Source organism: Physella acuta, unplaced genomic scaffold (genome assembly GCF_028476545.2).
Source record: "Physella acuta isolate Inbredline_101_S28 unplaced genomic scaffold, ASM2847654v3 ptg001188l, whole genome shotgun sequence".
NCBI classification, from domain to species: domain Eukaryota; kingdom Metazoa; phylum Mollusca; class Gastropoda; family Physidae; genus Physella; species Physella acuta.
The window spans coordinates 277730-289894 of record NW_026732705.1 but is presented as its reverse complement, the minus strand read 5'-3'; the positions used below and the strand labels follow the sequence as shown (position 1 = coordinate 289894).

The window sequence follows — 12165 nt, the reverse complement described above, 5'->3', positions numbered from 1 at the left end:
AAATCCTTTTAACAAGACTTTTAGAACACCATGCAAATACACGTGGGCTTTTTTTCCCTTAGTAACAACGTTGGTTCCGATTCGGTTTTTCTCTTATTTTGATGCTTGTCGTTTAGATCGTTTATTTCTTCATACAGATATTAAAAAATTTTAAAAATCACTAGGCACTATAGAATGTTTTGTATCTCTTGAAACACGATAAAAATATTTCAGCAAAGACTTTGTAGCAGAAGTGAAACAATGGATGGAATGAACCCGAAAGAATTGAGTTCATGTCCCATGCTGGAGTCTGTGGAAAATATCTGAGTCTACTCAATAATGACACCTGACTGATTTTAGGGAAAGCAAAGGCACCTAGCAATAGCGCTGACCCCACAATGCCGAGGTAACAGAAACAGACATTCCTCATTCATCGATTCTACTCTTATTCTATTCCCTCATGTATTAGAGCTATGTACTTTTATTTCTTAATTATAAATCATATTTTATTAAATCAATATTAAATTGCTGTTTTATTAAATGGTGTTAATATCTTTTAATACTCGCCAACACGCAAAGGGACCTCCGTGCCTTCTGTGGTTATCGTTATAAAATAAAGTATTTTTTAAAATTAATTATTATTTTAATCTGCTACCTTACACAAGCATAGCATATGTGCTACCTTACACAGAAATACAGTATATGTGCAACTCTACATTTAAATACAGTATATATGCTCTGTGTGCTACATATACAACATCAGTATCACTAAACTCACTCAACTTTTTATATCATTCAAGGTGATTGAGCATTTACTTGAATGTATTAGCTCAACTGTTTGGGTGAATGGGTGTATGACAGTTTAGCTGTATGACTACATGGCTGTATAGTTGTTTGGCTATAGGGTTGTATGACTGAATGGATGTAAGGATGTATGGTTGTATACTTGTGTGGTTGTATGACTGAATTATTGTACCGGTCTAAAAATGTATCTTGTACATTTTCATCTCCACCCATACCCCACTAAACTCAAATGTTTATTATATTTTTAAAATACTCAACACCTGAGTTAAATTTCGAAATAAAAAATAAATCGAACGACAATTATATCAATATATAATATCAATATTATAATGACGTCATCATATAATAAATAGTCGGGTGGTGATTGATGTATTAGAAATGTCCCAGAGTCTCCGAGCTGAGAGAAAACGCAGGACGAGGCGGGGACTAATTTATCATCAGGTCCCGAGGGGGGACCCAGGTGTCAGACCCGCAATCTGTTGCTTGTCATTCGGTTTGTTTCTTACTCGCCCACCGTATTCCCTGCTCGCCCCATCCCCACCGCTTCCTCCAATCAACTACCGCACTGATTTACGTCATAGGCTCACCTCTCGACCCCCCCCCCTTACTCCCCCCTCCCATGCACATTGTGTTGAAATCTCTTACTAACCCGAGCCTAATCTGACACTGTATGGTGTATTGAAACACATCGTGTTGCATTAAAACAATCGCGTTAGGATAAACCTGAAAATAGAAAAACTAATTAGTACTTACCAATTAGCCTTGTCTGCTCATAATACGATATTATTTCTCTACAATCAATACTTTGATCCTAACTCAACTTCAACCCTACATTCATCATTAAAAGAATAACTTTAGAGTCATCCACACGCAGAGGCGTAGCGACCCTTCCCGGCGCCCGGGGACAAACTTTTCGATTTGCACCCCCCCCCCATCGAGATTTCGATTTGCACCCCCTCCCCTCAAACTTCCGATTTGCACCCCCCCCCCTCGAGATTTTGATTTGCGCCCCCCCCCCCTCAAACTTTCAATTTGCGCCCCCCTCAACCTTTCAACTTATTTTTCCAACTCATTTTGGCGCCCCCTAAGCTCGGCGCCCGGGGACATATGTCCCCCCCCGCCCCCCCCCCCCCCCACTCCCCTCGCTACGCTACTGTCCACACGTGTTTCTTTCGGGAAGAGGTGGGGGGGGGGGCTCTGGTTTAAGAAAATTATATTTTAAATATTTTTTCTACTTCGCTCGGGATGGGGGAGGAATGGTGGTGCAAATGATCGTTATACTTTATATTCACCCAGCACAGAAATTTTGGCGTAAACCGTCATTTCAAAAAACAAACATTGTTTCGGAGTAGTAGTCTGAAGTGTGATGTGTGGTATGTTATTTTTTACGCGACGAATTGATTGATGTGAAAACGTTACCAAACGTGAGGTCATTCACTATCGAGACTTAACACCCTGCAAGTAAAGCAACACTGATAGATAGACCTTCTCTTCAAAATATCTACAATGTTTCTTTCAGGTATCTTTCCTTAAATAGTCTGTTTCACTACCGCCCCCCCCCCCCACCTATACCCCCCCCCCCACAAGCATTCAATATTCAACTGTCTTAGTCAAACTGGTCATCAATGAACAAATCGACCTCAACATATGAAAACTAATCGCCCACGTCATACATTTATATTGGACGGTAAATCAAGCAATGCGGACAAAAAAAAACAACTAAAAATGTATTGATTTATTTTTGTTTGGATAGTTCAACAATGCAAGGGAAGTAACAAATAATATACCACATTCATTTTTTTCTCTCAAATTATAACCCTTTACTTGTCATAAAAGTCAAATTTATTCTGTTAAAGGTGAAACAAATTAAGTTTAAAATATATTTTATAATACTTATTTTGAGTTTAATTAATCTTGTTACTTAAAAAAAGAAATAGTCTAGTATTATATCTTTAGTGTTAAATGTTATCATTTTTATATTATATTATAACAGTAAATTTTTCTAAGGTGAATCCGTTTCTTTATTTCGACGGCTTTTTATTTTGAAGAGATAACTCTCGGATAACTGGTAACGGAAACTTCCGGTTTTTAATTTTAACTTAACAAATTGAAGCAGGCAAGGTAAAAAAAGTTTTTAAATCATGCCTTATATTAGTTACAGATCTATTTCTAGAACTGAGTACTTTTTAAAGAAAGTAACCATTAAGCCACAGAAAGCCTTACCCCTAATTCTAATCAAAATTGAGTTAGATCTAGATCTATTTCTTGGTTTAAAATTTTTTAACTTGACAAAGCAAAGGACTCGATTCGAAGGAGGTTTCATTTTAATATTTTAAATTTAAATACTTTTATAGGCCTACTAAAAATCCTAGAGATCTAGATTCTAGTTAAACTTGTTAATCTAGTCTAGTTAAAAATACTAAAATAGATAGGGTAAAGCAGGGCTCTTAGAGCCGTGTGGTATTAGATTAGATTCCAGTGGTTACCCCACAAAAAACACTTTTAATACAGGTGGTTCTAACAGATTGTAACTAATCTCTAATCTGCCTGCCGGATGATTATAGATACCAGTGTCCGATAATGGAATCATCTTTAAAATATGGGTGTTGGGTTGTTAGTAGTATTGTAATCTCGACTCATTTTAATTAAATTTATGGTTAGAAATTTCAAATTAGGGGTTAGGCGTATGGTTGGACCAGGGTTTGGGTTAGGGTTAGGGACAGGGTTAGCATTGACATTAGCCAGCCATGTGTGAATTTAGTTAACTACCAGTTCCAGTAACCTAACACCCCTTTTTTTAAAGAAGATTCCATTATCAGACACGGGTGTAAACATTCTCCCTGCCTGCCCTTTATGCTTCCCCCCCCCCCCCTCGATAAGCAAATAGTGTGTTATAAATTACATAACATGACATGGAGGTGAGAACAAAGAATGAAATTTTAAATTATATTGATTAGGCCTAGGCCTATAAAATGTTTATTACAATAACAAAGTGAAGTTTCCCAATTAATAATGCATATTTGGAAAAAGAAGATCAGAAAATTGTTTGATTGGAGGTGGGAAATTTTGAAGAAAGAGCAGTGGTATTAATTAATTTCTGTTTCACCTCCCTGCTGGGAGTGGGTCATAAATTACAAAATATACATAAGATTAAGAAGAATCCTCTGCTTCTCTTTTATCAACAGCAGTGGTTGTTACCTCAGCATGACAATTTTTTACTATGGAGTCTAAAACTTAATGTCGCATGGCCCAGTTCATATGCCCCAAAGGCTGATTTTGGGAGTATGGCTACAAATGTAGAATTAAACCAGTTTAATATCCTTGTCATTATATTTATGCTGTGTAAGATGTGTTAGAATAATTTTGTAATAATTTCAATATTAGAAAGTACTTGTATTAGTAAACATCTTTAAAAATGTACAGGTGCTAAAGGCTAAGACATGTGGCTCTTAGAGTCCTACTTTGCCCTTATTTTAGTTTTTATTTTAGGCCGACTAGATCTATTTCGGGACTACTATCCATCAGCTGGTCTCACCCTGCTCAGAACTGAAATGCTGAAATAAGATAGTGCTACAATTACCTGGTTTTTCTAGTAGTTTCTTTTGGTGATACATTTATTATAGCTCGCATACTTGATGAATTACTGGATGCCATTTTTTGTTCTGTTCATCTGTTGTGTAGGTGATAATATGGATTTAAGTCCAGATGATATTCTGAGGAGAAGAGCTACTATAACATTAGCCCATTTACGGGAAAGCCAGCGCCAACTTGTCCGTGATATACAAGAGCAATACAATGAACTTGGCCAAGCTGTGGATAATTTACGTTCCTATTTTGCCCCTGATAGTGATGATGAGGTTGGAGAATTCAGACCTAGAAGTGCCAATGCCAGTAAGTCACTTTTTAAGATATATAGTCTTATTTCGGTTAAATTAGAAAGAAAATAGTATTCATAGACTATTTGAGTGGAAAAGAGTTTAAAATTCTTAAAGCAAAATTACTTAAATTAAATATTCTTTTTACTTTTTTGTTTTAGAACCTAAACGAGAGAAAAGTAATAGAAATAAATTGAATGAGGAATCAAAGACAAGTAGAATCATCAGACCACTATCAAACAGAGCACCTGTTTTATTAAGAGAGAGGGAGTATGGGTTTCACAAAAGAAAACAAAATTCTCAAGAATTCCATCAAGAGAATCTGCCAGATTATGTGTCCCAACAACTCCCATCAGTCTTACAAGAGAAGGAGCTGAATCTTGGGATGATGAATAAAGTTTTTGCCTCCAAGTGGTTGAATGAATCTCAGGTTGTGCTGGGTACAAAGTGTAATAAGGTCAGTGTTTTCTTCTGGGCACCAGAGGTCATACGATTATGTTAAATGGTACACCATGTTAAATCATATACTGTTGTGGTATGCCTAGGACTAGGTTTCATCTTTCAATGTCTAGTAATTATACTTGTCAGTAAATTCATGTCATTTCACTATAAGTTAAAAGAATTTTGTTAAAACTTGACTTGGGCATCCGCTATCAACTTACATTAGAGTACTATGCACAGAAAATTATGATGTTAACCGTAGTTTCATTAAGTTGCATAAATCAAGCTTAAGGAGTGACATTGTTTTTTTTTAAACTAGTTTTGATGATAGTTTTCTTTAACTTTGATAGATGTTTTAGTTTTAGCTATGTTTGTATTTTTAAAAAAAAATAATTGAGATAAACAAATATTTTATAAGTTACAAATCAAATTTAGAAATAAACTGCGATGTGTCAGGTGAGACAAAAATCACTGTTTGTACAATATTAACTTTGTGTTGTTGTAGTTGATGGTGATGGATGTGAGGAGCAACAACCTGGTACACATCCAGTCATTGAAGAGCACTAGTGAAAGTAAAGCTGCTGAATGCCCCTGTGGGATACACAGCATCGCCATCAACCCATCCAGGACAATGCTGGCGACTGGGGCACAAAATACAAATGATTTAGCTGTGTATGAGCTGCCGACCTTTGACCCACTCTGTGTTGGCGAGGTAAGACTTCTCATCACAACAGTATATGAAGTCTAATAGCAAGGGTCTAAAAGCACCTCTCCTCAAATAGCAGACAATCAGATTAACAACAGTATTATTTTTCTGGTTTCTGATAGCAAAGCTGTTTTAAACATTAGGCAAATTTTATTAGTTTTTTTTTTATAGTTTTAGCTTAGTGAACGTGTTCAGATTTTTAGTTTTATATTTATGATATGCTGGTTTTTGTTTATCCCAGTTACCACTAAAGTTAATTAAATTCTGTATCATTTTTTGTTAGGGGCAATGATAAGTTATGCATAGGTTGATCAGTGTAATAACAGCATGATCTAATTACCCCCACCCCTTACAACTACTCCAAGCCCTGTAGAATCTGTTACAACAATGGAGGCTGATATTTGATTAATAAACCATTTTATTTTAGCAAGCACATGAAGACTGGATATTTGACATGGAATGGATAGATGATGAGCACTTAATTACAGGTTAGAAACATTTCTAAATTGCTCTTTGGGTCAAATATAAAAATTGATTGATGCACTCATAGAAGTGAAATTCTCAGGGCGCATTAGATCATGGTTTTCTCATTTATTATGATGGCTTTGTTGGTGCAAAGGAATGCTAAACAATTTTGTTTCAGTTTGCTCTTTTTCTAGATTTGTTGCTGTTACCTGTTTTTGTGTGCCAGGTGGCTTTAAGTCGGCACTTTTGTGTTAGCAACTATGCTCTCTCTCTCACTCAACCAAACCACCCTCAAAACAAACTACAGAAAACTCATGAAAAATATTGTGTTATTGTCAGTACTAAAAACTTTTCTATATCTTGTCCTAGGTTCCAGGGACAGCTCACTAGCACTGTGGTGTATAGACAACAAAGGCCTGTCATCTGAGACCTCAGGTCGACCACACATGCATGGCTACCGTGTCATAGCACCTTACTCTAAGGAGTTGTGTAGCCAGGCTGTTAGGGTCAGGGCATTAACCCTGGGGAGGAACAGAGGGGTGAGTACAGTCTAGATCAGCTCACTTGCCTTTTTATCATTCTTGTAGTGATAAACTTGATGTTGATCTAAGCAGACACATGTATATTTGGGCTTATTCTGTGTGTACTAAATATTATGTCATTTCATTATGTCCATTTTATGTTGGTCACCTTTCAGATGATGGGTGTGCTGTCTATGAATGCTAAATTCCATTTATGGGACATCTCAACCTTCAGACAGGTTAGTGGTTTTTATAATCTGTAGTCATTCCTAATACTCTTATATATCCTTTATATTAAAATCTACAAAACTGTGAATCTATTCCTAATTAGATTGATAATTGTTTGTTCCCTGTCATATGAGCAGATTGAATCCATTGATCTGCCATGGAAGAGAGAAAATGTTTGTGTGGCTAGTTCAGAAGACATGGGCCTGTTTGCCATAGGTTCCCAGGCCTATGTCACATTGATTGACCAGAGGCTGGGTGGTGAGTCCAAGTCCAGATTCCTGCAGATTCCAGCCAAACATGGGGAACGAGGTTGGTAAATTGACACATGTAGCCTTGTAAAGAACATGACTTTTTTTATTGCAGTGGCTTCTATATAAAAAGAGGAAGGTAAATTTCAGATTTGATGAGTAGACAATAAAGCTCATCTATAGTTTGTTACAACACCATCCATCATACTAAGGTAGTCAACACCCGCATGCTCTCTTTACACTAAACAGAATGAGATAAACTTAATCCGTGATTTTGGTATAAATTGGGTGGACTTTTATTTTCTTACGAGAAAAATGGCCCGTTGAGGAAGGATACAACGGGCGCTAGGCTGATAGTGCTGTCTCTTTTCTCTAAACTAAAACCACCCCACACCCCCCCACCCCCGACCCCCCCCCCCCCCCCCCCCCCCCCCCGAAAAAAAAAACACATGTCTACCGTCCCATTCAACGAAATATAATTATATACTTTTTCCAGTGTCCGCCCCCTCTCCGAAAATTCTACCCCCCGCCACCGAAAATTTCAAGTACCCCCACCCCTCTCCGGGGAGGAAAAAGTCTAAACGAAAACCACCCCACCCCCCCACCCACCACCCCCCCCACCCCCCTAAAAAAAACATGTCTACCGTCCCATTCAACGAAATATAATTATATACTTTTTCCAGTGTCCGCCCCCTCCCCGAAAATTCTACCCCCGCCCCCGAAAATTTCAAGTACCCCCCACCCCTCTCCGGGGAGGAAAAAGTCTAAACGAAAACCACCCCACCCCCCCACCCACCACCCCCCCCCACCCCCCTAAAAAAAACATGTCTACCGTCCCATTCAACGAAATATAATTATATACTTTTTCCAGTGTCCGCCCCCTCCCCGAAAATTCTACCCCCGCCCCCGAAAATTTCAAGTACCCCCCACCCCTCTCCGGGGAGGAAAAAGTCTGAAAGAAACACTGGTGTCGCGCTTAGCCACTACCCGAAGAATTGCATTAAAGAAATTGCAAGAAAATCACTTTTTAGATTAGACACATTAATTAGGCGGTAATTTTATTATAGAGTATCAATGAAGAAATTTCTTTTGAGTTGGGGGGGGGGGGGGGCTCAGACGTTCTTATGCGGGGGGTGGGGCTTCGCCCCTACCCGAAGAATTGTATGCAAGAAACTCTTCACGCAAACCATTTAGATTAGACAAAATTATTTCCTTTTTTTTTCAATGTTTACTCGATAATCAATGACGTCATATGACTGTGTGCACACTGTGTGCTTGAGATTATTTTCTACTCTATGCTAAATGTGACCGCGTCATACTTCGTTTTTCGAATTACTGTGCATGTTTTTATTTTGCTTGTGTTTTCTCTAGAGCGTTCTTGTCAGATAGATAGACAGACAGCGAAACTATTAGTATTAATGTCTATTCAATGAACAATTACAAAAAAATAATTTTCTACCAGATGATTTATCATCAATTAACTTTAGTATTTCAAATATTAAAAAAGAAAAGTATTTTACTGGGGAATAAAATGACGAGGGGGGGGGTGGAGCATGAAATTATTTCTTGTCGTAATTCTCTTTGGCTTTCACCATTGTTTTGAATAAGCTCTAACTGTAATTTATATACCCAGTAAGTCTTAGTTTGCACTAAACTGTATGATTGCTTTAAAAAAAACTATTATTTGTGCTAACTGAATGTCTAAAAAATGTCTATTGTTCCTCAGGAATCCGCTCTTTAAGCTTTAACCAGAACATGATAACAATAGGGACAGGGGATGGGAGGGTGTTGTTCTTTGATGTGAAGATGTTCAAGTTCCTGTACAATCAAGATGGCAACTGTTGTGAACTGCAGGTTGGGGATGGATGGCTGGTAAGTGGACCATAATTGTATGTTCCTGATTCATATGTCAACATTTCAAGTACAATAAAGCACATTAATATAACAATTTCAGATACTGAAACTGCATTTTAATGGTGTGTAGATTTTTCAGATTTTTTAATTTGAAAGATGAATCATGGAATACATGTAACTTATTAACATTTTTCTTGATCCCATTTGTAGCTTCAGAAAAGGAATGTTTAGGTTAACTCTCTATCAACTAGATTTAGTGTACATTGTCTTTAGCTCAGACATTATTTTAGTCTTTTATTGACCTGGTGTTTATTTTAGCCTGCATGTAACCGTGTGTTTATTTACTCCCCAGCGTAATGACTCCAACTACAGAGAGCACTTCATCCACGGCCACTACCCCAACGCCATCTACACACACTGCTACGATGAATGGAAGGCCAGACTGTTTGTGGCTGGTGGCCCATTGCCAGCCGGCCTCTATGGCAACTACGCTGGACTATTTTACTGAACCAGCTTGGCCTTATACTGCAATCCTGTATCAGATATGTAAAGATAATAACACTCATCCATTGTAAAAAAAAATGTGTATAATTGTAGCAATATCAAAATCTAAGTACAGTTTTCTTATACATAGTGTCCTATTCATCTGCTATTTAAGAGATTTGTGATTTCATACTTACAGTCTAGTGCAGTTTTGTATGGTTTTTATGTGCAATATTGACAGACTGGACCAATGTGAGTAACTGTGGGTGATGGTTGAGTTGTCTGGCATTGAATTCCTTGACATTTGCTGTAGAAATGTTGGCACTGTGATGGGATGATGTTGTACAGATTTGGGAGATGGTTGGGATACCTGGCATTGAATTCCTTGACATTTGCTGTAGAAATGGTACTGTGATGGGATTATGTGTACAGTTTTTGTGTATGTCTGTAGTGTGGGTAGGTAAACTGTGTACTGTAAGTGAAATAGTCACATTGTATGTGATGATGCTTGAAAGTGGAATGTGATGATGTTCATGAATGTAAATGGGTTGTGAAGATTATGCTACAAATGTTATTTATGATGGGTCTAGGTTCAAATCTTCACATAATTAATGGGCAAGACTTAGACTCACCATGTATTTAATGGACAAGACATTTGTCCCACATATAATAAAGTGGGCAAGACTGGCTCAATATGCTTAGAACTTAACATGGGTCTAGACTGAGACCCAATGTAGTTTTTGTCTAAGCTCAGATCCTCATTATGGGTCATGTCTCAGACCCCTAAAACAGTTAATTAGTCTAGCCTCATAACCCCCAATATGGGTCATGGCTCAGACCCCTAAAACAGTTAATTAGTCTAGCCTCATAACCCCCAATATGGGTCTATACTCAGACCATGTGTTTGATGAGTTAAAGCTACAATTGTGTTAGATGAAACAAAACCTTTGTGATAGAAAGATACAACATGCTGACCAGACTAGAGTGTCTCCTCATTCCCCCAACCAGTGGGTTATCCTTATAATTCTACCACCCTATACAGCCTGTTAAGCTACTTTAGGGAAACGAGGGGAAATAAACCCACCAGATATTGTATAAAGTTGTAGAGTTGATTTTGCATTGACTGGACTTTTTTTTTTCAGTATAATAGTTCTGACAAAAATTTAAATCTGCTGAAAATTTGCCAGTGAAATGTTTTTTCAATCAAAGTAGAAATTCGTTCCTGTGTGTAATTTAGTTCTGACAAAAATTTCAATCTGCTGAAAATTTGACAGTGAAATAATTTTTTCAATCAAAGTAGAAATTTGCTCCTGTGTGTATTTTTCACACACATTTTTTTTATTGACTATCATAGTGGTGCCAGACAGCTGTGCTGTGATATGGCTTTCATGTATATCTTTAATGGTGGTCTCATTTTTCTGATCAATTGTACACATTTTTATGTTCTTGTATTTTCTGTAAATATACTCATGGCCTGGACACAATATTTTGTATCAGTTTGATGGAAGTTTATGCTCACATTCTCCTGTACATTCAACCAAATGCCCCTACATGTTCAGCTCACCTGTATAGTTTTGTCACCACACTAATGAGTGCCACTGTGGTGGACCGGTCCATCTTGATTACCATTGAGATCATTGTTAAAACTATTGGATTCAGTAAATAAATGGAACCAGCAATAACAGATTATCATTAAGATACAGGTGCAAACATTGAGGTAAATTAGATTTAAAACAACTAATGTAATAATGTACATTTAAAAAATTTAAATCTCATATATTGTGTTAGCATAAGTCAAAGTGTTAATTTCTGTTTGATTACATGTGTAATGTATGGATACTATACTGATTAGATAATGTATTGATACTATACACATTAGTAATTCCTTAGTGCTGTAAGACAACCACTTGCACAATCCAATCTTTATTGTGGTAGGTTTGTACAAGCTACGGTATACAAGGCCTATAGAAATAAAATAGTGTACCAGTGGATACACACTATATACTGACAGTTCACATATATATTTTTTGTAGGATGCCATGAAAGTGCCAGGTGAAAACTGATTTTGATATGTCTGTCAGATTTGAGGTCATCAACCATTGCATTCAAGATGTAATGCATTTATTCTAGACCAACACAATTTTTAAATGTAGAGAGATTTCTGGTTACATTTGCTGTTCATTATGATATGTCTCTATTAAGATAATTAATAAAATGTCATTCAGATCAAAACTGTTTCGTTAGTTTTATATAACTGCACTAGCCAGGCTGAGACTATGACATAATTGATAAGGAAACTATTTGTAGCTTATAACATAGTCACACTATCACACTCTCCCGCTATATCATGGCGGGGGGGGGGGGGGTCGAAATAAATGGTTCAAACACGCCTGTTAGGAACCAGGTCAGTAAGACAGCACCAACATATCTGAAGTCCTGGTCAGTCCAACCAGACACTTCCTCGCCACGCCCCCACATACTTCTTTGCCACGCCCCACACATTTTATCGACAGAAACCACACCGTTAACCGTACTCTGATGAAATTCATGCAGCTATTTTT

At 37.3% G+C, this 12165-nt stretch overlaps 1 protein-coding gene across 1 annotated transcript; it reads left to right on the top strand.

Moving 5' to 3' along the window:
- Positions 1-2853: 2853 nt before the first annotated feature.
- LOC131956945 (DDB1- and CUL4-associated factor 12) lies at positions 2854-11824 on the top strand. Its single transcript, XM_059321585.1, has 10 exons — positions 2854-2904; positions 4465-4674; positions 4820-5115; positions 5605-5811; positions 6233-6293; positions 6640-6809; positions 6968-7030; positions 7157-7328; positions 8994-9139; positions 9474-11824. Exons 2-10 carry the CDS (start codon positions 4473-4475, stop codon positions 9627-9629), a joined length of 1473 nt encoding a protein of 490 aa, XP_059177568.1. The 5' UTR covers positions 2854-2904; positions 4465-4472; the 3' UTR covers positions 9630-11824.
- The last annotated feature ends 341 nt before the right edge of the window (positions 11825-12165 follow it).

Bases quoted from the DNA above. Each gene is read 5' to 3' on its own strand.
- LOC131956945 (XM_059321585.1), top strand. From the start codon at position 4,473: ATGGATTTAAGTCCAGATGATATTCTGAGGAGAAGAGCTACTATAACA. The intron at 7,329-8,993 runs GTTGGTAAATTG...ATTGTTCCTCAG, and splicing joins AGCCAAACATGGGGAACGAG to GAATCCGCTCTTTAAGCTTT. The intron at 9,140-9,473 runs GTAAGTGGACCA...TTTACTCCCCAG, and splicing joins AGGTTGGGGATGGATGGCTG to CGTAATGACTCCAACTACAG.